The following is a 27500-nucleotide window of genomic DNA, read 5'->3' on the forward strand; positions in this document are numbered from 1 at the left end:
CAATTAGGGGACAGTTGGGCCATGTTTGGGTTGTGTTGGGCCAAGAGAAAGGCTCAAATAGTGACCAAACAAGTGAAACCGTCGTGGCACAGTCTTCGAGACTGTGTCAGGCGATGGTACCACCAGTTTGGGCATTGGTACCCCCAGACTCAGTCTCCAAGGCTGTTTGGGCGGTGGTACCATCCAGTGTCAGGCTGCAGGCAGTGGTACCACCTGTACCCTAAAATTTCGGGGGTTTGAATTTTTGGGCTCCAAATTTGAATTCATTTGGGGCCTATAAATATCTCAGCTATTCCTGCATGGATAAGCAAGAAATATTGAGCAAAACCCTATGATTTTAAAATTGTAAACCTTAGAAAGTTGAGTTCCCTCCTCCCAAAACTTAGAGAGAGTTCTAAGGGATGTATGAGAGGGATACCTTGTAAAAGAGGGTTATAAAAGGTTATCTCCTAAATCTATGAAAATGAGAAGAGGGGTGTAAAAGGGTAGTTGGTCTTCGCTCATTGAAAGAAGACCGATAGTGGATGTTGATAGCCTCGACGGAAGAGGAATCGACGAAGTGGATGTAGGTCACGACGACCGAACCACTATAAAAATCTGGTTTGCATTTCTCTTGTGTAATTCACTTTACTGCAAACCACTTTACTTGCTTTACATCCACTACACTCTTTCGTACACTTTCAAAGTTAATATCTTTACGAAACGATTTTTCGTTGGAAACGGATTTAATCGCAACGAAGGTTTGAACTGACGTAATTTTTACCGCTGCATTAATTCACCCCCCCACTTAGTGCTGATTCTTTTTCTAACAAAGATTTCCCCAACTGCATCAGAAAATATCGTTGCTTTGTTGGGAGAAATCCTCCATCTTAGCCCGTATAAATAGAAAGAACATATCGATATGAAAAACATCACGACGTCCGTGTAGGTGCCATTTCCATCCTTGGACACGACCATGTCTGCCTGAATGTTGGCTGCCAGTACTTGTAGCAGTCGTCGATCCTTCTTCACCACCCATTCAGAATGCTGTTGACAAGAGAAATGGATTAAGATCCCAAGGTTTCAATCTGTTCTTATATTTAAGGAAGATACTTATTCTTTTAAACATTTATTTCTCTTAAAATTCGTCCATTTTTTTGTGTTCTTGCGCTCGAACATTTTAGGGATATAGCTCGAACATTTTAGGGATATATATCGCCGAGTTGGTTTCCAAGATTAGTCACGATAATGAATAAACTTTTTTAATCGATCATTGTTCACATAGATCTTATCGAGAATTTTTGTCTGAATTTGTTGTTCTTCTTTTCAACGAATTGACTATTTAAGGTGGGAAGGAGAACCAACCATCTCTTCCGCAGATCATCTCCATCGGCACCGATCCCAGGTCAACTAAGCGTGATTCGACCGTGGCGGTAACGTTAAGCGTAAATTGGGTTGGAAGAAAGGGCGTCAAGGACGTGATGTCTCGTTCCATATCACGCAGGTTGAGGCGTCAGCTCATTACTCTGCTCTCTCTGCAAGAATTACAAGGCTTTGATTCCACTCTCCCTCCTCCTCGCTTGCTTCATCTTCTTTTTCTTCTTCTTCTTCTTCTTCTTCTTCTTCTTCTTCTTCTTCTTCTTCTTCTTATTATTCTTCTTCTTCTTCTTCTTCTTTGATTCCACTCTCCCTCCTCCTCCTCGCTTGCTGCTTCTTCTTCTTCTTTTCTTCCACTCTCCCTCCTCCTCCTCGCTTGCTTCTTCTTCTTCTTCTTGCTCTCATGACGGCACCGTGTTGAGGCATTCCCGACCACGACGATGCCATGCTTTTCCCAGTTTAATCTGTGGCGCGGAGCATTGGATCACATCGCCCGCTACTAATGAAATCGGTGTGATGTGGTAAGTAAACCTGAGGCGAGAATGCAGCAGCCACCGAGCGTCGTGCATCGACCCGTAGCCATTGGAATCCCATGGGCGCCTTCAATCTGCCGCTGCACTCGAATGCTTCGATGATAAGTATTTTAAGAGTCCTAAAATTAGATTTGAAATTATTCGATCCGTTAAAAATGTAATTATGAAAAACACCCTTTCATGAGTTTGGATATGTTTAAATAATACTATTTATTCGTCAACGTTTTGCAAGTGAGTCCACAAAGGATCGAGAAAGGAATTTGAATCTGGATTTGTGCTAATTCAAAAGAGATTTTTATTTTTTTTTTGTGCTGTGAAGAATCTGATTTATGGATGTAGGTAAGAATTGTGGAATCATATATTTTGCATCAGTTTTCTAATTTATTTTTTTATCATTAATTTTAAAAGTTTTCTCTTTCCATAATATACATGATGTTTGTGATATATCTTCTTTAAATTCATACGACAATACCACATGTTAAATTAATTCTTATGTGTATTCAAATTCGTTCAAATCGAAGCATCAAGGGTCAAATTAAATCAAATAAAAAAAATGATTCGGTTCAAAGGAAGGTACTTCAAACTAAAATCATTTGGAACCTAAGTAATCGATTACGTATGGATTAAGCTACTGTCAAAATCATCAATCCTCAAGAAGAGTAAAGGTAATAATATTACTTTTTAACTGTGCTTGATTGATCCATACTTGTAAAAATGTTTAGATATTTTAACGATACAATTAAAAAGTTAAAATTATAAACTTAAAAAACTATTACTTTTTAACTGAGCTTGATTCGAATCGATTAATCAAATAAACAAGATATCTTTTCAAATTAAAATTATTTATAATCTTTAAAACTAAATTACTGATGAACCGATTCAGATTAAATCGGTTCGAAACCAATTCGATTAGGTTTGATTTAATTTTTTGATTCGATTTGAATACCCCTATTAATATTACATTGCATTCTTGCATCACTTTCTTCTTCTAAAAAATTCTTCGACCTAACTGTCATCCCTTGTGGTAGCCATAACATGCAAGATATTGTCTCCATCTCATTTATGACTCTTCCCATGCTGTCATTTCTGTTTTTTTTTTTTTGTCTATCATACTATGACTATGATTGATTTTGTTCACGAGAAACATGTTTCTTACGTTAATGCACAGAGGGAGTAATATGTTATTAGATTTCATGTTAATCGAAGTCTCACGTATTAGATTAATCTATTTATATACTTGTGTGTTTATGGAGTGGATACAAGATCCTTCAAAGCATTACCAATCTTTACGCGTTCTCCATGAACTCAGCCCCAATAATATGTTGAGGCAAAGGAAGACGAGAGACGTGAACGGGATGCAATTACGAGGGACGACGATGATGATTCCTCGTGGAAAAGACACGCAATTAGATGGAGATTACGAAAAGAAATGGCATTCCACTTGCAAAAACTGTACATGATTTCTTTATTAATCTCCACGAGTTAAGCTAAGGTGGATGACTTTCCTGGGATTGGACTCCATCCCAATTCCCAATTAACAGCTTGTAACATATCAACCAATTATGAAAGGAATTAATGATTTATTATTGGTAATTTAACTTGAATGGTTGGAGTCATTAGGTTGAATGATGAGCGTTCACTACATTATGACCAATCGATGAACGTTGATGCATGGAGCCCACTGCAGTCGGTGATACCACGTTCTGTTCTTCGTCGTCAAGCTTCGGTCTTCCTCTATATATATATATATATATATATATATATACACACACACACACACTTGCCCTTCTTCTTTTACGCCTTCCATCAAGGAAACTTGACAGAGATGGAATGAAGCTATCGATCCCAAATATAACATAACACCACACTGCACTTAATAATGATATTACATGGCCTGCATGTCCCCTTGCCGAAAGCAAAATGAGAGAAACCAAGACATAGTTACGTACAGGAGAAAGAGAAGCAAATTGACGAAGAGACAAGAGAAAGAATAATAAATCATGGAAACACTGGGTGCGCGGTGGTGGCGAGGTGGCGGTGGAATGATCGGTTCGGGAGGCTGGTGGTTTATATCAAGCCTTGGCGGGTTCAGCCGCTGGCTCGGCCGGTTTCTCCGTCTCCGGGGAGGGGTCCGAGGGAGCCGGGTCGGCCGGGGCAGGTGCCTCTTCCACCTCCGCCTCAGCCTCTTCCTTCTTGATCTCCTCCGCGGTTTCCGGTGTAATATCCTTGCTGGTGCTCTCGACGGCCGGTTCGGCGGGAGCAGGCGGCTCCTCTGCGGGGAGTAAGGTGGACACCTGCTCGAAGAGGAAGATCACGGGACCGGAGACGAGGCCGGGGCCGTACTTGGCGGCAGCCTCGCTCACCGGCTTCGAGCCAAGGAACTCTGCGCAAGGATCTAATCTCATCACAAGCCCTTCCGCTATCACCTCAAAACAACTATAACATCTGTGACAGAGAAAGCATTACCGATCTTCACTAGTTCCTCGATGAACTTGATCACAACAGTTGATTTCTTCTTCAGTCCTGACCCCGTCGGTTTCTTCACCAGAGTCTGTCGTCGTCCAAAGCAAGTATTTGCAGAAGGCTGTAAGTATTTGATACAGAGTTTGTGAATAACATGAGGATGAGTTCAAGATCGATAAACCTTGATTTCAACGGCAGAAGCTTCGTAGATCTCCACAACTTTGGGCTGCAGGTCAGTCTTCTTCTCTTCGAACTCCTTGCTGATGTCCTCCTGAACCAAACAAAGGATCCAGTAGAGATCAGATCAAGTCGAAGGGAGAAGAAGAAGAAGAAGAAGAAGAAGAAGAAGAAGAAGAAGAAGAGAAGCAAAACCCCATGCACCTTCGATTCGTCGAAGGACTTGCATGCCTCGGCGGCGGCAGCCTTCTTGCCGTTCCTGTCAAACACCTTCTTGATCGTCGGAAGGACTTTAGACTTCCAGTAATTCACCATCTCTGCTCTCTTCCTCTTGCTCTCCTGTTAGCTCAAATCGCAAACACCTGTGTCTCCAAAAGAAGAAGCAAACATCACCACACGACTAAACTATATGAGACCAAATGATCGGTAAAGAAAGGAGGAGAAGACGTACTATGAAACTTGCGTCTTCCTCTCCACTCCGCTCCTCTGCCTTTCTTCTATGCCTACGATCACCAATGTATAGTATGCACGAAAACAAAGAGGAGAGCGGAGCCATGTGCTTGCCAGGGAAATATACAAGGACAACGCACCAAATCACCCTTGCACTGTTATGAAATTACGGTGTAACCCTTCCTAAAGCTCAGGTAAAAACGACCGCGTATATGTAATGCGGAGGGTATTTTCGTCCTAAAAGTAAGGATCGCCGGCTCAGCAGAAGGTTACAGTGGGGAGGTGACAGCTGGAGGTCGCAGTCGCCTATTGTCCTCGTGTGCCACCGCCGTCCGCCGAGCCCCGTGGGAAACGGAAAGAGGCGACGCGAACCGGGAATCGGATCGAGGGGTGGCAGAAACCGGGGTTTGTCGCTTTGGGCCGCGGGGCCCGTTGGGGAGCCGTATTGGTGTCTCCTAAGGACCACGTGGCTTCGGGGCACACAGATCCGCCCTCCGTCATCTTTATCCCACTTAAAATAATATTTAAATACTTTTTTTTTTCAAATCCCTTTTGGGGTGTCATTTTTTTGGGTTTTTTTGTGTGTTCCTCGAAAATATTATTTATTTTAATTATCAACAAAACCTTTAGGACCCCTTATCAACAAAAAACATATATATATAGATTAAATTGGAAGAAATTTCTTTGAGATATTCTAAGATTTTGATTATGATTTTTTTAAGTATTATGTTTTTTAATGGTCTCCCGGGGAGGTTTTAATTAGAAAGAACTTCCACCTAACTATGGTAGCGAATAATTATTAGATTTCCACAAAGAATTCTAATTATCATGGAATATTTTATTTTATGTATTAGGCTTTTCAGATAATAATATATCTCCACTTATACCCGATACATTGCAAGAATCCGAGGAAGAAGCCCTTGTCATCATCACCAAATGAATGAGGCCATGCTTCGAATCATTGTGATGGGTGATGTTTAGGTGTTTGCCCGAACAAATTCCCCCTCCTTTTTCTTTTCCCCAATTACTTACTTTTCGTGCAATAATGTGTCGTGATATAAGAAATATCTACCAATTTTATTGCATTGCAAAGAGAGTCACCCATGTTCGTCAAATCCAATTCATTCACCAACGTAATTTGGCGGTAGTGCCAATCACATCGGATGGGCAACTCCATTGACTCTATCTTAATTATGAACATAAATTGCATGAACAAGTAGAATTAATGAAATAATAAATTATAGTGCATATTTAAAGAATTATTGTTCCCTTACGCTCAATGGGTTGAGTCAGGCTCTGACTCGACCATGGGCTCTTGGGGAATGGGTCGAGTCAGGCCGCGACCCAACCGCTGGTTCCTTGGATTTACATTTCACCTGAGCTAATATTTACCACAATGTCACGACCTTAGCTGGAATTGCCTAAGGCGTGATGCACCCTTGCGGCCAAAGACGCGAACTTAGCTTGGGTTGCCTAAGTCGTGAGTCACCCTCGTCGCAAAGACGCGAACTTAGCTTGCGTTGCCTAAGTCGCGCTTCGCCCTTACGATCTTGCTCCACAAGGATCAGCCACTTTGTAACCTCTCGCAGGTCCCGAAGGACCTGTAAAAGAGAAAGAAAGTTAGATCGAAAGAACGAGCAACGGACAAGTCCCGAAGTCTTGCGAAAAGGAAAGCTTTACAAGCAATTCGACGAACACCCTGTGTGCACAAGAGAAAAGAGGGAGAGGAAGAAAAACAAGGCTTTCAAGGATGAACGAACAGCTGCAAGCCCACAAACAGCCGCTCACCTGGTCCCGGGCGCAAAACCAAGTTCCCGTAAAGGTCACGTGCGAACTTGCGAAAGAGTGTTCAACGCCCGGTATATAACCGAAGCCCCATCCAGCCATGTGCCACCCGGGGGGTTCCTGGGTGCTGAGATGGCTGACATTTTGGTGAGCGGAGGCAGCACTCCGCTCACCTCCCGCGGCACGTGAAAACGGAGCCGTTTTGGGCTGTTTTGCTCGGTTCGGTGAGCGGTCGCTTTGCAACGCTGCAGCTTGTTCGAACTTACATATTTACAAGCAAAATGACCAAAAACCATGAGGAAACATGCTGTCGAGCAGCTGTACATGCGGGTGTGAGCGACGAACGGTTCGTTGAACGGAGTTGTTGCGGGTGCGCGACGACCGTTCGTGACAACAAGCTGCCGCAGGCCAACAATAGTGTGGTGTCTTAGCAGACCCGGATCCGACTTGTAGCTCTTAAGCCCCCAAGCATCGGGAGCAGCCCAAAAAGGGTGCTCCTCCCACAACCCAAAACCATTAATGGACCAAACAGGTCCGGAGCTACTGCTCCGTTCCCCGTCGTCCGACCCGTATTGGGTGGGCGCATCCTCACCCTCCATCATCGATCCAAGGGCCACGATGGGGTCCGGGGAAATTTTCGAAATACGTATTTCTACGTAGACATGGGGCGATACAGATCAGAGCAGGAGTTTTCCGATCGCGTACCCGCCTGCCTCGAGAACGTGGGACCCGTCACTGCGGTGACAATGACGCCTGCGGTGATATAGTCAGGCATGAGAGACACGAGTGGGGAGAATACGTGAATACGAGACTGAAAAAGCGATGACTGGTTTCGGGGCAGGGGACGCGGTCATAAGCTGCCAACGGCCTTTGTGATGGTTAGATCTCAGCCCTTCGTCCCTTATCATAGCCCACTCGCTGCTCCTCTCTCCTCCTCTCGCTATCCTCCCATTGCTTCCGTTTCTAATCGCCTCCTCCTCTGTCTCTCTTATCTCCAATGGCGACCTTCGCTTCTTTGTCTCAGTAGACGGGCCAAAAAGGAAGAGCAAAGCCTCTTTTCTATCGGCGGAACGAACGCTGCTCTTGTGAATTCGTGGAGCCCCTCTGTTCTTCCAGGTGCCTATTTGTTCATGAGCTTGAGAATACTGGCATCGTAGTATTCGTCGAAAGTGTTGGGTGTTGTTTATTATTGGTATTAGAACACCGCCCTCCATTCATAGAAGTTAATGGGTTGGTGTTCAATACTTTTTATTGGCTCCATTTATAGGTTAAGTGTCTGATTCATCATCAATTTCTTTCAGCAACTACATTAGCATCTTAGTACAGAGAGAAAAACTGCCCAGTAACACAAAAATATATATTTTTAAATACTATAAATAATCTGGAATACATTTTGATTTTAATTAAAGAGTGCACAAGCATCTAGTTAATATAAGTTGGTTTGTGTTGCAATTAAGTATCAAACACTAAAAGAATTCTGAAACTATGAAAATATTGTTCATAACCAATAAAAAATACCTAAAGGACACTGTTATGCAAAAACAGTATGGCCTTTGCAGCGAATTCTCATTTAACATCATGATTTTGAAGACTAGCTGGATGTAGGACATGTTTCTCAAAAAATATTTTTCTAGTACTGATACATAAAGCTTGAGTATTTTGATTATCCACATGCACAACAATTAAGAGTGAGGATCTACTTCTGTTTTCTAGGTTCAGTTGGACTCTCTTTCAAATACTTGGACAGGTTATATAGCAATAAGGCAGTATCTTCTTGAACCAGAAGCAGGGCAGACAAGGTAAAATAAATGCATGCCTATAATCAAGTGATTGGTAGCAGGCAGCAAGAGCTGTAAAAACTAAGTACAATTTGAAAAATTTTAAGTGAGTAACTTGTTAGTTGCTTGTTATAAATTAGCATAGTTTGCTCACTATATTATGTTAGACCTGATTTATTGCCAATATTTACATGAAACAATTGGCTCTATGAGTGTTAAGTTCAAAATTTATTCAGTTTACCACTAATTTAGATGCAAAAATTAAGTACAAGTTGAATTATTTCAAGTGACTAACTTGATATTTGCTATAAATTAGGTTATTCTGTTAAACTATATACTACCTAAGACCTAATTCACCACCAAAGTTAGCATGAAATTATTGGCTCTATAAATGTTGTCTTTGACATTTATTCGATCTACCACTTAAAAAATCATTCAGGTAGCAAGCGGATATATTAAACATGTAAGCCAACATGACCAAACATAAATACACAATTAGATTCTCAGAAGTATTTAAACAAGATAAAGGCTTATCAACATACCATTAAACCCAGATTCTTCCTCTTCAGGGATTCAGCATCTCTTCCTCTACCATCTTGGTTGGAATCAATGAAATCAAGGAGATCAGGCATAGGATATTCATCATTTTAGTGGAAGTAGAAAATTCAGTTGGCACATCTAGTCAATGAAAATATTAATTTTAGTGCACGAGGATGACGTTATATAGATCACGTATATCAGCAATAAGTGCAGAGTGAGCATGCTCACAGTATTTGTGACCCAAAGCATGTTAAACCTAATCACTGCAATTATTGCTGTACCTCAGGTGGCCTTTGCTGGCAATAGATGCATCAGGCTTCCGCGTACCATTTCGAGCAGCTTCTTGCTGCTCAATAGCCTTTGACTCAAAGTACTCGAGCCAGGCAGCAGCATCCTGCGAAATCAAATGGCAACTCTGTGAGTCAAGAAACTAAATCGATGCAGAATTAAGAAAAAAAAAGTTTTATTGATGTCTCTCCATATAAAGATATGCATAAATCACCTGAGTACGCAAGTCATCTGGACCAAGCTTTGCTCTAAGTATTTGTAATGTTGTTTGCTCATGTTGAACACTCAAAGGATATGCTTCCATCAAGGATAGTGCAATAGCTATCGCATGGTAACTTGCTGCGGTCTAATGTAATGTAGAAAATTAGATACATATATTATATATATACCTAATACTCTTCATATAAAAATAAAATAAGGTCTACCATCCAATGCAAAAAAATAATAATGGAACTACTTACATCAGACATTGAAAGTTAAAAGACAGTTAGTGTGAGATCATTCAATGAAATTATAAATCTGGTTTATCACAGGCAAACCTGGAAAAGATATTATCATTATACTATAAAGTTGATAGGTTTTTTATCTGCCAAAAATTAACTTTCATGTTATCATAAGAGAGCCAATCAGAGGACTAATTTGAAAAGGCAAGTTAGTATCAGAAGCTCTTTTTCTGAAAAAGAGACTGTTTTGAGACAAAAAAAACCACTTCATTCCACATACACATGCAGCTAGTGTCCATTATTTTTGTGTTCCTATGTATGTCCAGCTACATCATGTCTGTGTGTGTACCATCTCCATACAAGAACACAAGAAAACAGAGATGCAATTTTTTCCCTTACATAGTTGGAAACAATTGGTGTTGGTTTTGCAATGAAATGAAAATAACAAGACGAAGATATGGGAACAAGTAAAATTTTGAAAGAGTGAGACAGAGTGTATGTGGCAGCAAAATCATGTATACAATGAAATCTCATATTTTTGCTTTAAGAAAATATATAGTTCTGAATCAAAAGATGGGAAGAAAAAAAGTGTTGACAAGCATCTTAGTGCAGTACATTGTAAAACACCTTTTAGAACAAAATCTTATATTGATATACTTGTAAGGAAAAGAGAATAATGTAAAAGGTAACAGTCAAAATCAAATCTATATTCCATAGACTATGCTTTGTGGATCCCCATCTACTTTCTAGAACAATGAACTATTAAAGATGATAAAATAATGAGCTCTTCCCAATCGATAATAAAATATAAACTAGTGACTTACAAAGTGTTCGAGAAGTACCCTTGGACATATCTAGAAGATAGTCAGCTCTAATAAATATTGGAGGTGTATACAAAGTGGCAGCCTAACACTCTTAACACTTGCACATTAATTCAGTATCCGGGAGGGACAATGTACGCAGCCTTAACCCCCACAAGTAGAAAGGTATGGCTCGTACATTTCAGAGGTCACAAAGGAGCCAAACTAGATGTCCCACTAGAGTATGGATATGGAATGCATCTAGAGATATTGAACTTTTTATTTGTCAAGTAACCTGTGTTTCAAAATATAATAGAGTATCCAAAAGGGAATGCCCATTTTGAACTTGGAAATGATTGTTTTCTCATGTTGAGTAGAAAGAGGAGGTTAGAGAGAAAATAGAGTGAAGGAGTTCGCTTAGGTATTAAGCTGACTAGGTCATCCCAGATGACCTTGATATGAAAGCAATCCTTTTCTTATAGATCCCAAAACCTTTTGTACTCTACCACATGATAGATTTTAAGCTCATCTGATTTTGCTTGATGTACTTGTTCAAACCCAAACTAACAAATTAAAAAGGAATGAATTGCTGTCCCATTTTCTTATGTATAACAAATCTTGGTTGCATGACCGAGAATGGTATACTCTTGTTAGGGCAGAATAATAATGTGTGTGGCAAACTTTGGCTAATGGGTTCCAGAGATTGTCTAATGAAGCATATAACTGAACCCCTTGATAACAGGCCAATGATGCTCCTAATTTATATGGATTGCTGAAAGTCGAACCTGCTAACTTATACTGCTTTGGCAAAGCCCTCTCCCACACAGCAGAAGGTCAATAGATAAGGGGTTCTAGATCACCTAATTATCCAGGTCACTAGGTGAGCAGATTAGGGGTGAACTAGCTAGAAGTCACTCTGTAATACATGCCTTATCATCTCAAAGTAATTAATAATGTTTCTGTGGGACTTCATTAACCAATTATTGTAATAATTTATGATTTCTAACACCGAACTACAATAAGCATCAGCTGCTTATCTTAAAAGAATGCTATGACTACTTCAGAAATAAAAAGACACAAGAAGAAACAGAATTTGAGAACAAAAACAAACCTGAATGTGGTCAGGACCAAGCAACTTCTGATTGCATTTCAAAGCTTTATGAAGATATCTAAGTGCCACATGTATATTTCCCAGGCCTTCCTCCATCATAGCCACATTAATATATGTAGCAGCTGTGTTTGGATGAGATGGTCCACAAGTAAGATGCAAAAGATACAACGCACGTTTCACATACCTGATTAACAAGTAACAGGAGAAAAATTAAGGGTGATGGTAAATAACATATAATGGAAGCATGGTCCTGGCTTATTATTTCCAATACAAACACCAAAACATAACAATACTAACCTGGAAAGTAAGAAGCTTAATTTTTGTTAGTTTCTGTTCTTCAACTTTTTATGCACACATTAATTTTCAGGTACGAAGTAAATATTAAAGTTAAATCTAGAAAGCCATTGTTCTCAAATTAAGCTGCATTCTTTGTGGCAAAAAAACGAAGAAAATGCCATCTTTGCATATTTTAGCTAATATGCATAATAATAGAGTAGACATAACCAAAACCATAAGACAGATATGTGTCATGGAAGCTTTAATATTAAGTTTTGCATTGGCATGTAAAAAGAAAATTCTCTGTTTAACCGGTCATATCAACCAACCCTCATGATAACACATCAAGAATATAAACCTCAGTGCTTCAAAACACAAGCTAAAAATGAGCAATGACCAAACAGAGAAAACACTCAAGACATGTCACACATGAGACTAAAATAGAACAATGGCCTTTGTCAACGGCCATAAAAATTTATTCCCCGACTAGACTGAGAAAAATGGGAGAAACTTTATGAAATTTGTCTGGTCTCTTGACAAGCCTATGACAAGAACCTATTCAATCTCCTTCCACAAGACTAAGTGTTAAAATTTTTAAGTTTCCTCTTCACCATTTGGCTAATAAATCCATGTTATAACTAATCATGTGATATTAATGGAGCTATCTTCTTTCTCCAACCAAAATTCCGATGTGTTCTTTCTCTCTCATAAGATGGTCACAGTGGACCGGAGGAACCTGAATTTTTACGATGCTGATAAGTTTGATAAACCATTTGTCACTCTTTAAGCTTTTAAAGAATAACATAAGAAAAGATATAGATGCAATTTTTTCTAAATACTTTGTTGCCATGGTACTCCTACGACAAACTCTGTATGTTTAAAGCTCTATCCTTCACTAATTAATATCATAAAGCTTTCTTTGTCATAGTTAGAAGATTTACATTATTAAATAGCTTCTGACATGTAGACATTTTTTACATGTGCTGGGAAGCATGATATACAATGAACAAATTGTACAAATATCTCAATCATTGCATTCATGCTGAATAACTTACAAACTTCTTTTCAATGCTTATAGTAGAAGAAAGGCTTCTCCTTAACTTTACAAGTATTATGCTAAGAATGTTGTTTTAAGTGAAACCATCTTTTTAGTTTGGTAATCTAGAATTCAAGACTAAAATTTCTACTTTTATGTATTAATTCATCAAGATCATTTCATGCAAATAACCTAGTTAAAAATTTTTGACCGTTACCTGCCAGAAGTCTTCTTCTTTTTTTCTATCTAGAAGAGGCACTAATTCTAAGTTTATATCTCCTCGAATCCTAATATATTATACTGCAATAATATCTTATAAGACAGTACCAATGTTCAAGTCATTATAAAAACAAAAGATGGAATATCTAATAATTCAAGATATTAGAATTCCCAATCAAAAGAACACTATCTAAGATTTGATACTACAACAAATAAGAATTGAAGTTACTTTAGAGCCAATTCAGTATGTTGAAGCCTGTAGTAAAAAACAGCTAGGTCGCCGTAGCTCTTCATTGTATCTGGATGATCCAATCCAAGCTCCCTCTCATTTATGTCCAATGCCTTCTGCTGATAAGTTGTGGCCTAAAAGTTGCAATAATTTAGTATAATCCCAGCCAAAGACAGGAGCACAGGTTCAAAATTTATAACAGAAAGTTCCTAAAAGTCATCCCTAATAATTGAAGTGATATATAAAATTTTAAATAGTAAAAAACACCATATAGCATATTATAATATTCATCTTAGCGTAAGAAACCATAGTGGTAGAATACTGTTTCATGGTTTAACTCGATTCAGATCTTTGCAAAAGCCATTAAAAAACAGATAAATCCAATTAGAATTAGACATTGATCTACTAAAAGAGGACACAAGTCAGGAACACAAATGCTGTATTAAAATATTGAACTGTGGTTTATCGCTCTTTGATCTGTTTCAACCTCATGACCCACTAATGGTCCTGCATGCACTTATTCAAGGCATAAATTAGCTACCAACTAAATTTCCAACAGAATTACATGTCAATATTATGAAATATGAATTACAAAAAACGGTTTCAATCACTCGGAACATAATCACCCATGACACAAACTTTACATTACAATTCTCCAAATTTCAGATCGTTGGACTTGGCAAATTTAAATTGTCCATAATGGTGTATTTTTGACATTGGATTGGTAAAAACATAATTGATCTGCTCAATTTTACTCAAATAGACCATTTAACAAGGTTCCTTTTAAGATATCAGAAAAGAGAGAACCATGGCACATAACAGATCGTAAGATACTCCATAAGTCCATATCATAAGAACCATGGCCTTCAGTGACACAAATATCTGAAAGCTACCTAATTAAGGTCACCAGTATGGTAGAGAACAACAGCTAAAAGACTGTAGGCTCCAGCAGTCATCCGATTATAAGGACCACAGACTGCAATTAATTTTGCCAGAGCCTGCATCCAACTACACCTTCATACCAAAAGCAAATGAAAGAGAAAAAAGGTCTTTACAAAGAAGTTAACCTGTACAGTATCTTATGACGAATTACCTTTGTTCCATAGTTGACTGCGTCTTCAAGTTTTACCCTTATCAAGTGCCATTTTCGAAGACTCTAGAAGTTGTCGTGCATCTGCAGATGAGCATGCAACTTGCTGCAAAAGATTCAAAAGCACTAAGAATGTAAGATACATTATGGTAGATACCATATTTCAAATAAGACCATCTTAGCAGCTTTACCTTGTGCACAGGTACAAGGCTGATGATATCTGATTTGTCAAAGGGGAAATTTGAATCCATATCAAAGTCTCTGGGTGCCAATTCAATTCCCACCTAAGAAAATTGAACATGTAAGATGAAAGGAAAATTAAATATCATTTACAGAAATGAAAAATGATCATTACCTTGTGACATAGCCCTCTTAAAATAGCATATTTTCTTATATCATTATAGTTTGAGATTGTAAGTTCCCAGTTATATCGCTTTCTTAGAAATACTTCAAGCCATCTCCAGACTAGAAAGTGCACACGTATAGCAGAATGTGAAACATCAGAATCAGGAAGCCCAAGGAGCATGTTAAGTGTTGCAGCCATCAATATAGATAAATCTCCAGTATCAGAAACAGAAGCAATCACAGCTCGTACAACATGCTTAAAAGCCCTTACTATCATCTCATGAATACAGAGTGACTGAACATGAGACAGCTTCTCTGAAAGCTTGACCTGACAGATATTGTACATAATATTGCATTTAATATAATTAGGAAAAATACTTTGTGAAAGTAAAGATATATTCAGCCTCTTCAAGCTAAAGGTGACTCACAACTTGCCCAAGAGAGCGTATTCTTAGACCTCTTGTATGCATGAAATCAGTTAGAGTACGACCATCAACAGGTGATAGCTCCAATGACCCAAAATCTGAGACCTGAATACATGCCAAGGTACAAATAATACTCATTAACCATCATTCCATACTAAAACAGAAAATAATGAATTAAATATGAAAAAATTGTACTCAGGCATACCAACTTTGGGAGAGCAACTTCATCATAATATCTCATTGCCATCTCAGTTAATTCCTGTGGAGACTGATCATGAGAATAGATCAGCTTCTCATCTTCAAATTAATTGTAATCTTAATATATGTTTCTATGTAAGTTAAGATGATACACACACAGACAATAAATTTACATGTTATTTAGTAGTAATTGTGATATAGACAGGAATTAACTAATGATACATAGCCCAGATAAGTGTACATATGTACAACAGAACTGAAACTTTAGAATAAACAAACAAAGTTACTAATTCTGTAATAGTAAGACATGAATTTGCAACTGACAATCAACACCTGAGATAGCAGTAGAAAAATCAGAACATACACCTGAAATAAGGCATAACCTGCATATATTCATGTGACTTGTGCATACCTTCAAATGAAGTCCAGTATTAGATTCTAGCAACCTTGTATATACAGGTTCAGTCAACAAATCTTTGAGCTTGCAAGAATTCTCAGTTTCTTTGCTTTCTACCTTAGGTTCCTTGATAGGCAACTTTGTATTCTGTTTTTCATGCATCTCATCAGATGATTTCCTGTCAATGGTTAAAGTCTTTTCTTCATCAGAATCTGGTTTCTTTTTTGGGTTTTTAAGAATTTTAAGAGGCTTCCCAAGGCCTTCAACTCTTATCTCACTTTTTGTCTTCGTCGTGATTTGTTTTTTGTCATTTTCACCAACCTGTTTCTTGTCTTTGTCACCATTATTCTGATCCTGCAAATGTTGTATCCAACAAGCTCCCAATTCCCATCTTACTGAAACATTGCATTCAGCTTCCTCCTCCTCAAGCTTCACTAGGCTATCTTTCAACAATTTCTCCACAATTTTTTTTGCTGCAGAGAGTTCCTCATGCCTTGAACTCTGTAGATGATTATATAATCTTTTCTCTCTTGGTGTATGGCTTTTGTGAAGTAGCATTCTCAGACTGGAATAACAAATAATATCTTCAACGAAATGAAGTATGCAAAAACTATTTTATATGAATGAAATCAGAGTATGTAATTGTGGCTATTTACCTGCTAACGTTCAAAGCATTTGCACCACCTTCAGGATGATCCTTAATTTCAACACCTTGCAAAGGTAAATCCAGTTCGCTTTTCTCATGATGCTTGACTTTCACAACAGCGATATAACCACAGTATCGCACATTAAGAACCCCCAACATGGCGATATCCTGCGGTTGAAAGCCACAAATTTGTTCACTAACAATAAAAATATAAAAAACAGAAACTAATGTCAAGCCACAAATTTGTCAACTGACGTTAAACATATAAAACAAGACATAACAACAAAGACAAGACACTTTTGTGGTAGGGTTTCTTTAAAAGATCAAAATTCCATACATGAGCTGCTGTATTTTCATCTGATGTGATTCCTTTTAGCAAGTTCCTCTCAGCGAGATGTTTGGCATCAATACCAGTTGTTTTACTTCCATCAATCTTTGTATCCACCTTACAGCTTGCATCTGAAGCATCTTTAGTGACAGTGATGCTAAAATCCCCCACTGTCTCAAACTGCAAGATTTCATCTACCCCGACTGTAGCTGCATTTTTTCTTTCATCCATAACTTGCTTTACAGCTGCAACAGCTCTTAGTATTGCAACATCTACAAATAGGATATGAAGCAGGAAAGCTCTTCTGTCCCGGATTTGTCTCTCTTCTGCTGTCTTACATGGCATGGACTTAAGAAAAAGGAACTCATTTGCCCAAGGCATCATATCACTTCTACTGTCCTGAAACCATCCACCTCCATTGCCTCCCCAAGTTTCATCCTCAGCAGGAAGGGAAGGAAATGTGGCTGGTGACTGAGCAGCAACTGGAGGCACAAGCCATGTGTTTGCACGAAATCCATAAGGCAGGTTTCCAAACTGCAAATAATAGGGCACTCTTAGTCAACCGAATGCATTCAACAACCAACTAGCTAGACTGTACCACAACAAAGATATGCACAAGCCCAAGATTTAGATGTGGAAATGAATAAAATGACACATTCTAAGCAAATTAAACTAATATACCTACAAGATTGAACCAAGGAGCTCATGACTACAATACAGAATCAAGAAACACAACACCAAAGATTGTTTGCAACTTTCTTTTTAAGTAAGCAAACACATATCGGCCCTAGCTTTCTTCTTTTTTAAGCAACTGAAAAGGTTTCCAACTAAGACATGCTACTTTGGCCTAAGAAAGGAAACACTAAATTAATCAGAACTTGATCTAAAAAATCCTGTGATATTATAAGTTGGACATTCTGTAAGATTCACTTGATTTGTCAAGATGCACATGATCAAATATTTCAGATTAAGCATGAAGAGAATGCAGAAGTTATAGAGTAGCCAAAGATGATCCATATTAATCACAGAAGCAAGTTGTCATTATAAAAAAACTAGTTCATTTTCAACACTAAGTGTCAACAAGGAACACCAATAAGCTCATAGTTTCAGCCAAAGAAGGAAATAAGGAATAACTAAGCAAACATCAGTAAGAATCAACCACATGGAAACATATTAGAAGCTCCTGAATCCACCACACTAAACAAGAACAAACCAACCTTGTTCCGTTCCATGAAAGCTTTCATGAGATCTTCATAAGCCTGTAAACCACACAGCACAGAGTTGAGCACTTGCTAGAACTTAGCAACAATGCATAATGCCACAAAAAAAAAATTTAATGCTGAAAAATATCGAAATCAAAATGTTGTAGGTTTGTTACTTCTAACAATTTCTGAAATAGCAAAAGATTTAATGTAAGAAACGAAACATAGCAAGAATTGGAGGCCGACATTATTAAATGCTCTACTGAGATGTCTCAGGAGATCGACAAGATTGTGGCAAAGCAAGCATTGCTTCCCAAGACTGTAAAATCCCCTGGAGCATGCCTCGACGATCACAAGCTTCCCATTGCATAGCTTCACCTTCAATTTCAAATCCAGTATCAACCAAAAGAAACAATTAGCGATAAGATTCACGGATAAAACGTTAAAAAGAATATAGTAAGACCTACTTCGAGGAAGAAGAGATGATCGTCGGATGGACGCTCATCTTGCCTAAGATTCGTTGTTCGTCTCATAACTGCAGCAGACGAATCGATAAAGAAAACAGGGTAAGATTCAGGATCCAAGCGAAATTCTCGACCAAGATTCAGGAGAAACATGATCGAAAAGAGAGGGAAGGGTAAGATTGGACTCACACTGGATGGGAGGGGTGAGATTGGCGAGGGAGAAGAACTCATAGAAGGCCCCGAGCCGAGGGCACGCCCCGCTCATCTCCGCCTCTAGGTCTGCCGTCGAATCCTTAGCCGCCGCCGCCAGCGACTGTGACGGCGACTTCGGCTGGGACTGGCCCTGGTCATCCGGCGGGCTCTTCCGGTTCCCGCCGGCTCCGGCACCGCCGCTTTTCTTGCGGACCTTCGAGGCCGCAGCGGAGGCTGACTCAGACGGGGCATCTTTGGGCGACGTTGGCTGCGGAGTCGGAGGCGGCGGATGACCGAAGCAGGTGGTGGAGGAGAGGAGGTCGAGGAGGCGCCGCACGTGCGCCACCGCACGCTCTTCGTCGTAGTCCTCTTCTCCCGCAAGAAAATTTCAACAAAACACTTGTATTTAGTAAAATAACATATATATCCCTGTAAAATTAGCATTTGCATACTTCACCAAATTTGTGCGTGTGTGTATATATATATATATATATATATACCATTTTTCATTATTTTAAATTTATAAGTACAAATACCCTATTAATGAATATAGAAAAACATATGCACAAGAGACTCATCAATACAAAATTTGAGAGAATAAAAAAATAATATTTTTGATTGATAATATAATTTTTTTCCTATCAATACTTATTTCATGTTTACCTTCAACCAGAGTGAGAGTGCATGGTTTCAGCACCGTGACATCGACGAAGTCTTTCAATCTCGAACCTCTTACCTGAAATAAAAGGCCAAAAATGTTTATAAATTATTATTGTTTTGTAGAGCAGAAGTTTATTTGTATATCATCTAATTATTTCAACAAAGATACATATAATAATATAAAAGGTTTTAACTGATGTTTCCCTGAAAACCAAAGACAAAGGAGTTGGAAGGTGGAGATGGGTGTGTTTCTCGATGAACGTCAACATCGGAGAACGAAGTGTTTCTCTTCTCCACCCAAACCTCAGCTAAATGCGACTAAACCTCACCGTCCTACCGACGAAGGCTCGTCGGTACACCCAGTTTTTCCAAGTGCGACATCGCCACAACTTGCGAGCCACAGGTCAATCCTTCTTGGCTTGCTTGATCATGTCACCCTCATTCCAAGAACTCATCAACCATTCGATTTCTGAAGTCCCTATCCTTGTTCAGAGTGGACAATCTAATTCCAACCTTTCCTTTTCTCTTAATTCTCCATTGCTTAAACTTAGTCAAGAAGAGAAAGTACCACAACTCCAGAAGCAAAGGGGTTAGGGAGGTCATGTGTACCTCATGGGAGAGGGAGTAATTGGTGATATGGCACGCAAGGGTGTTGACGCAGAGCAGCCGCCGCACATCGATGATCTTGTCGGTCGATATCCCCTGCAAATTTCCACTGACGAGTTATAGCAGAAACAAAGGAACCAGCACAAGAAAAGCTTGTAGATTGCTTTTCATGGTGAAGACCATCATCACTGTCATGGTTTTGCCAGATTAGGATGAGGAATGAGGAGATATACACTCTGAACCTAAAATGGGAAAGAGAAGCTTCAATCATTGAACAGAATCCAAAAGAATGGACATCCCCCTTCATGAGTCATCCCTTGTGATGCAACAAGCAGTTCTGCGCCAGTTCTCATTAAATGCTGGGAACTTGCATTCATGGAACTGCAGGAGGTTGATTTTGTTCCCCACCAAACTAATGTATTCATGAGGGACCATAGTAATCATGTCAGCAGAGGTAGAGAGCAAGTACTGCTATTACTCCCAGGGGAATCAAAAGCCATGGACACCCGAGGAAAACATTGCCTCCCATGGCTCCTTCCTGGATGCAACCTTTCTTAAATTTTACTCACAGAACAGTAAATTCTATTCCCGTTGTGTCTCACATGCATGCCAGTTTCTTCATTTCTTTTCCTTTTCACAAAGATTTCATGTAACGTTGTCTGTCTGTTCCTCTGAGTCTTTATCTTAGGCAACAGGGAGAAAGATATAGATGAGAAGAACATGCACAGACCTTGAGGATGACATGAGACTCATCCGGGAGCATTACTGTGATGTCCACAGCCAGAGGCAGAACTAGCAGAGCAGCAACGACAACAATAACAACGAGTTAGTCGTCAGACAAGAATGAAAACTAATGACAACAAAAATAGCAGCTCAAAATAGATTTTCTCTCGGCAACCACAATCCAAACCTTTCTCATCTTTCTTCTTCTTGTCGCCCTTGCCCTTTCCTCGACCGCCCTTGGGTGCCATGCGGCCGCCCCGCTCCACTCGCTTCCTCTTATCTCTGCATCGTCAATTTATTAGTATTCCTCGACCACTAATGTACTAATGCTTGTACAATTCTTGTTACCTTTTCTTCTGCTTGTTGAATTCTTTTTTCATTTTTTCTCTCAATTTAATGAACATAAGAATGCTAACCTTTTTATTTTTGAATTTAAAGTTTCTCAAAAAAATTTAATTGGAAGAGCTTCACTTGGTTTTCCTTTTATCGCAAAAACCAAGCAATCATTTTTGTACTGATTCAGGTGAAAGTGCAGTCATCTCAAAACTTGAATGTGGCAGATTCTTTGTCCAAGGATTCAGTAGCTACTATTTCAGATGAAGTGAAACAAGTGACTGATGGTAGTGATACCCAAGATGATGAGAACATGAGTAGTCCAGGTGTTGAGTCAAAACATGAAGATGCTGTTGCCAAAAAGCAGTTATTTGTTTCTCAACAATCTAAAGGAACAGCAGAGCAAAAGGTTGCTTCTTTTAGTGAAGATGTAAGAGAGATAAATACAGAAGCAGAAGATGGTTGGCAACCTGTTCAAAGACCAAGGTCCATCGGAGGTTCAAGCCAGCAAATCAAGCATCAACGCACAAGCACCTGGAAAACCTACAACTATCAGATGAATGATGTTCCTAGTGAAACTGTTCAATCCAAGCCACAGTTTTCTTATTTAAATAATGGGTATTATTTGCTTAAGAAAAAGATAGTTATTCCTGGAAGCTTTAATGACAATCTTAACATGCAAGTTCAGTCACCAGACACCAGATCTGGTCAGAAGGCGTATAAGGCTGTAACTTATCGGGTGAAGTCAGTGCCTTCATCCACCAATCCTGAGATCAGTCATAACTCTTGGAGTGCTGTCGAAAGAACGACTTCCCCATTAGATGCTCATGCACCCTATTATCGCCATGATAGCCAGGTATTAGAGAATCAGAAGAACCTAATAGGTGGTGTCTCTGAGCCTCGCAACAATTTGGTTCATAGTTTTAGTAATTCTCCATCATATAAAGATGTAGCACTGGCACCTCCAGGAACAATTGCCAAGATACATAGCCGAAAGTTTCAGGAGAATATGCCATTGGAACAAGAGTTGTCTATTGGTGGCAATGCATCTGAAATAAAGGAATCATTTTTGGCCGAGGAACATACAGAAAATGCTGCAGAGCTATCTGAGATATCTAACATAACCCAAGATAAGGACACTGTCCAGGATGCGTTTTTAGACTCAGATAAAAAAGTTGAAGTTGATCATGAAGAAGAAAGAAAGGAAGATTGTGAAACAGAACAATTACTAGAACCATCATCTTCTGATTTGGAAGTGGCATCTTGTAGTAGCATGCTCACCAAGAATATCATTGACAATTGTGTATCTAGCAATGAGGTTCAAGGAGTTGAGCAAAATGAGAATCATGATCAGAATTTGTCAACAAATACATCTGATAGGAAAAAATCTGAGTGTCCCATCACTGCAGAAAGCAAAGAAGATAATCATGACGAAGCCTCATGTACCAATGTTGGTATCAGTTCTTACTCTAGTCTCCATCAATTCAATTTCAAGAAGGTTCTCATCCCTGAGAAAACAGGTGGTGATTATCCCACGATGGAACTACCACCTTCTAATTATGATGGGAGAGAGGTATCTAGCAAGAAGCTGTCTGCATCTGCTGCACCGTTTAGCCCTTTCCCTGCTACAGTACTTGGTCCTGTTCCTGTAACTGTTGGTCTTCCTCCTAATGGTACAATTTCTGCAGTTACACCATGGCCATTGAGTGCCCGTCTGCATGCTTCACCCACGGCTGTAATGCCAATGGTGCCTCCTATTTGTACCTCACCGCATCATCCTTATTTCACCTAGGCCTTCGCACATTCTACGTCCCTTGCCATTTATATATCCACCATATACCCAACCTCAAGTCATTCCAAATACCACTTTTGCTATGAACGGTAACATATTTCATGGAAACCATTATCCATGGCAGTGCAACATTGGTGCAAACGTTCCTGACTTTGCGCCAGGATCAGTATGGTCTGGTTCTCATCCTGTGGACTTCTCATCTTTGCCACCCATCATTAGTCCAACTTCTGAATCCGTGTTGGAACCAATTATAACATCTCATTTAAGAACTGATGTGAGTCTAGACCTTCCATCGGATAACAATACTGAAGAAGGGACCAAAACAGAAGAGAATAATGAGATATTCCAGATTATAGACATTTGTAAACCGCTGGATGGTAACTGGTTAGAGAAACGGGAATCTGAAGAATCTCACAGAAATAATACAAAAATTACCGACTTGGAATCTGAGACGGTTTTCAGACAAGATGCACAGCATAGTGGTGGAAGGCATGTCTTCAGGAGTAGCAAAAAGTATGAGGGTGAGGGAAGCTTTAGCATATACATCAAGGGTAGAAATCGCCGTAAACAGACACTAAAGCTGCCTATAAGTTTGCTCAATAGGCCATATGGATCACAGTCATTTAAAGTTATATATAGCAGAGTAGTAAGAGGAAGTGATGTTATAAGTGCAACAGATATATCTTCCAGTGAAAATGTTACTTCCGACTAGTCACGAGCAAAGAACACTACAAACTTCAAAATGGGCAGGAAAGAATTTTTTTTATTGTTCAAGCCACATCCAGGAGGACGTGACTGAAAAATTAGCAATGTTGATAATTTAGTTATTGCTATTTTTCAGGCAACTGATATTTTTTATTAAGAAGCCAAGATTGAACGTTCAGGAAGGTAAGCGACAAATCTCCTCATGGTCCAAGCCAGGTATTTCTTTGTTAATTAGCTTGACAATGTTACATAACTTGCAGATTTATTGCTCATCAATGCACCTCCATATACTTTATTGTCAATAACATCTCTTTTGCTTTAATTTTGTGTTGGTTTCTCAAGCATACAATTAATTTATCCTGTTTAACATAAGTTATTAGGAAGAAACTTTGTTTGTGAACTGATCATGATTCACCTTTGAAATCCCCAAATTTTTTAACCTCGAGTATCTTCAGTATTGATATCTCACACAATCAAAAAGCTCATAGTATACCATCATGCATGTAATTTATAAGCCTGACTCGATATTTTAGTTCCGGTCTAGCCATTCCAATTTCCAAGCAACCGGTCAAGAGAGACAGACTGAGCGGATATTTTCAGGCTTCCGAAGATGTTTTGATATGCATGAAACTAGTATCAACATCTTTTTGAGGCGCAGATTTTTGCTTCTATTGTAGCTTTCTCTAATTTGCAATCTTGATAATCAGATTGCTGGAGTTAAGTTGTTTTTTCTAATTACCTCTCATCTGTTGCAAATTCCAGGGTATGGCTTACCATCAAATCCAACCTAATTCCTTTTAGTTAAGTCTTCCACTTGCTATGTTTACTGCTGTTGATCTAATCATCTATCACACGTCTTGAGTCTCTGGGCTCATTGGATTTCCAGTCTACCAGGGATTATCAGTTCATTTGTTGAAGCAGTACAACATTTAATAATGATGTTAAATCCGATTAGAAAGCTGGGTTGTGCATCCTACCTCTTATGATTTTGTTTTTATGACATTATCTACAACCATTTTCTTGCATTCTCAAATTAGAGCAGATTTATCCGAAAATTAGACTTGTAATATAGCTGCCACACTACCTTTTTGGCATTCCAGTACAGACTAGGTAGATTGCTTGAATTGTAATGTATGCCTCTGTTATTCAGTAGTGACGCTCAAGCAAGATTTATGTGTGGTCGAGTTTTCAACTTGCACAACATATATAATTTTTTTTTGTATGTTGTTTGTCATAGCTTTCTAGATGTATGTATATCATTTGCCATCTTTTCAACTCAACATTAAATGCTTTCTGAGTAGAGTGTGGGGTTAATTTGTGGTGTTTGAATGAAATTGGGTGATTGATCATTCACAAAAATATTTTTGCATGATCATTCCTAGTATTTTCATTTCTTCTTCCGTACAGGCTGATGAAGACCATTTCGTCTGCAGGTTCACAACATAGATTGTTGAGAAGGCTATGAAGTTCCAAGTCTAGAGAGGATGGAAATAGCGTAGAACTTTTGACCAAATCATTAGAATTAGGTTGAAACTATTAACCCATTTTTTCTTCTCCATTGAAGAGACATGTACGAGCATTTTTCTCCTCTCTTTTTTCCCCTTTTCCTTTTGAGGATTCTGAAATTTATAGCCGACAACATTGTAAGTCATGGGATTTTGTGAACCTCGACTTTCCTACCCATCAAAATAACTTTTGCAATTTCTGCTAATATATTCTTTTCGGGTATGCGTTTCATGCTTGCAAAATTAACGTCATTCAGTCGTTGATAGGGTTGGGAAAATTCTCTTGTTTTTTTATCTGATGTGATGGTCAAAGTGAAAATTTTAAGCTTAATTAGCTGCTTCTAAAACCTGATATTCCTGATCATCGACTTGATTATGAGTTGGAAACGTTGAACATCGGAGATCAGTATATTCTAATTTGTTTAAATCAATGCATTTAGGATGCTGTTATTCTTTTCTTTAATAATCCCTCGATTGAATCTGAAATGATCAAAGAGGTAAATCAATGATTCCATCTCTAAAAGCATTTGTCATGGGCAAACCGATGTATTAATTTCGTTTGACTCAAATTATTGATCAAAATACGCAGATATTTTTATTTTTCATTGCTACTGTCATTTTTGTTCTCATTAGGTTTCTAATTCTTCTTAAGCTTTGTACGGACAAGATTTTATCTATAAAGATTAAGATAACTAATTGGAAAAAATAATAATAATAATAACAACAACAAATAATCAACATGGTAACAATGAATCTGGAAGTTTGACATGTCTTCAAGTTAGTACGTGGGAAGATACTAATGGTTTCAGCACCTCTTCAGTTCTTGTAGAATTCCTTCAGCAAAGAGAGATCGCCATCATCGGACGACACAGTCGACGCGAAATTTATAATGTTCATCTCTCGTGGCTCAGATATCCACTCTTTGTATGATCACAACCCATAGCATAAGAAACCCTCGAGGATCAGATCCAACATGAGGTGATCCGATGAACGAGAACTGTTGATATGATGAGATTTCCATGAAGTAAGTGGTGCAGCATTAGGCATACGAGATATCTATCAACCAGTAGTAGTACTTGATGGCTCATCACCGTCATCATCTTCTTCTCGGCCGCATCACCCACTTCTGCCGCCACCCGATACGCGTACAGGTTCGAGGGAAATGGGTAACCTAAAGAAGTGCTCCTCTCCCCTCTCATCGATCTTCCTCACCCATCTGCTTTTGCTGCGCGGCCTCCTCCGCCCTGATCCCTTCGCGCTCTTCCGCCGTTCCACGCCGCCTGCCGTCGTCCCCGTCCTTCCCACCTCCTCAATCTTCCCTATCATCGTCACCTCCATCCCATCTTCGCCTATCGGCCCCTCCTCCCTCCCCGCAGACAGTTAGCGATCGCCACCGAACTCCTCGGATTGAAGCGGAGCAGCTCGAGCAGGCCTGCGTACGGGTCGGACTTGCAGCCCACCAGAGAGCAGCCGATGTGCTCGTGATACGGGTCGCCCACCTTGAACTCCACCGCGTCGTCCACGCCGGACTCCTCGACGACATCCTTCGTGGGAGCGAGCGACACCTCCTCCGGGATGATGCAGACGAGTCTGCCTCCGGTTTGTCGAGCTGCAGCGGCGAGGGCTCCCGTGGATTGGGACGCCTCCGGTGAGCTTTGTATGGTTGGTCACGGGATCTTCTACAAGCCCTTAGGTGATCGACTTCATCTTTCTGCTGTTTTGAAGCTCAACTACCCCAAGACTTCCAACATCTCTACCAGTCTGGTGAGCGGGACTGTCGAGAGCTTGGGGCCCCACCACATCGATCCCATCTCGCTTGTAGCCTATGCTCAAAAGGAGTATGTTTTCACGATGATCCCCCAAGCCAACCACTCATGCTCCTCTCTTCCATTCCAGGAGGAATCACTAAGTTTCGGGCCTACTTCTGTTTGTAGTCATCTCCTCCGGTATATGACTGGTAGAACATTTCAGCTAGACTACGGCAGTGGCTGCACCGGTAGCAACTGTGGAACTCTAAGTAGTAGCTTTGGGTTCTCCGCTAGATTCTTGTCCTTCGATATGATACAGTGCTCGGAGAACGGCCGGTTGCATCTCTACATCGAATTCTCCAATTCCAGTTATCTTTCATATGATGTCCCGATGGTGCCTAAGAAGTCCATGATGGGTGAAGGCTATTGGGACCATGTTAAGAATCGTCTCTGTCTCATAGCCTGTCACATTCTTGAAGGGAGTTCACAGGCGAGTCCCTCTGTTGGTGATTGCTCGATCGGACTGAGCTTATGGTTCCCAACTGTCCTGACGCTGAGAAGAAAGGACGTGGTCGGTCATATGTGGAGTAACAAGAAGAAGAGAGACCCTGGCTACTTCAGCATGGTCTCGTTCCACCGGTCGGGTGGGCGAATGGT

General features: G+C 39.7%; 2 protein-coding genes, 2 long non-coding RNA genes and 1 pseudogene across 4 annotated transcripts in view; 3 read left to right on the plus strand and 2 right to left on the minus strand.

Annotated features, from left to right (window-relative positions):
- Window positions 1-3961: 3961 nt before the first annotated feature.
- LOC135594787 (plasma membrane-associated cation-binding protein 1-like) lies at window positions 3962-4844 on the minus strand. The gene is made up of 4 exons (XM_065085296.1): window positions 4734-4844; window positions 4534-4623; window positions 4356-4473; window positions 3962-4272 (listed from the first exon to the last, which is right to left on the minus strand). Exons 1-4 carry the CDS (start codon window positions 4842-4844, stop codon window positions 3962-3964), a joined length of 630 nt encoding a protein of 209 aa, XP_064941368.1.
- A 2647-nt stretch (window positions 4845-7491) lies between these two features.
- On the plus strand, window positions 7492-8751 carry LOC135595677 (uncharacterized). The gene is made up of 2 exons (XR_010480595.1): window positions 7492-7880; window positions 8478-8751. It is a non-coding gene; the product is annotated as an uncharacterized LOC135595677 (long non-coding RNA).
- Window positions 8752-8926: 175 nt separating this feature from the next.
- Window positions 8927-27500, minus strand: part of LOC135595673 (protein REDUCED CHLOROPLAST COVERAGE 1-like) — a 41216-nt pseudogene continuing 22642 nt past the window's right edge.
- On the plus strand, window positions 22883-25318 carry LOC135595680 (uncharacterized). The gene is made up of 2 exons (XR_010480598.1): window positions 22883-23806; window positions 25024-25318. It is a non-coding gene; the product is annotated as an uncharacterized LOC135595680 (long non-coding RNA).
- LOC135594788 (uncharacterized) overlaps window positions 26674-27500 on the plus strand; it is a 2313-nt gene continuing 1486 nt past the window's right edge. The window contains exon 1 of the mRNA XM_065085297.1: window positions 26674-27500. This exon is cut by the window's right edge and continues 1486 nt beyond it. Within this exon, the coding sequence (XP_064941369.1) occupies window positions 26674-27500 (827 nt within the window).

The sequence above is a fragment of the Musa acuminata genome, chromosome BXJ1-10 (genome assembly GCF_036884655.1).
Source record: "Musa acuminata AAA Group cultivar baxijiao chromosome BXJ1-10, Cavendish_Baxijiao_AAA, whole genome shotgun sequence".
NCBI lineage: Eukaryota > Viridiplantae > Streptophyta > Magnoliopsida > Zingiberales > Musaceae > Musa > Musa acuminata.

Excerpts from the sequence above, each read along its gene's own strand:
- LOC135594787 (XM_065085296.1), bottom strand. The coding sequence starts at position 4,844 with ATGGTGAATTACTGGAAGTCTAAAGTCCTTCCGACGATCAAGAAGGTG. Across the intron at positions 4,624-4,733 it reads AGTCCTTCGACGAATCGAAG|GAGGACATCAGCAAGGAGTT; the intron begins GTGCATGGGGTT and ends TGTTTGGTTCAG. Across the intron at positions 4,474-4,533 it reads CTTCTGCCGTTGAAATCAAG|CCTTCTGCAAATACTTGCTT; the intron begins GTTTATCGATCT and ends AAATACTTACAG.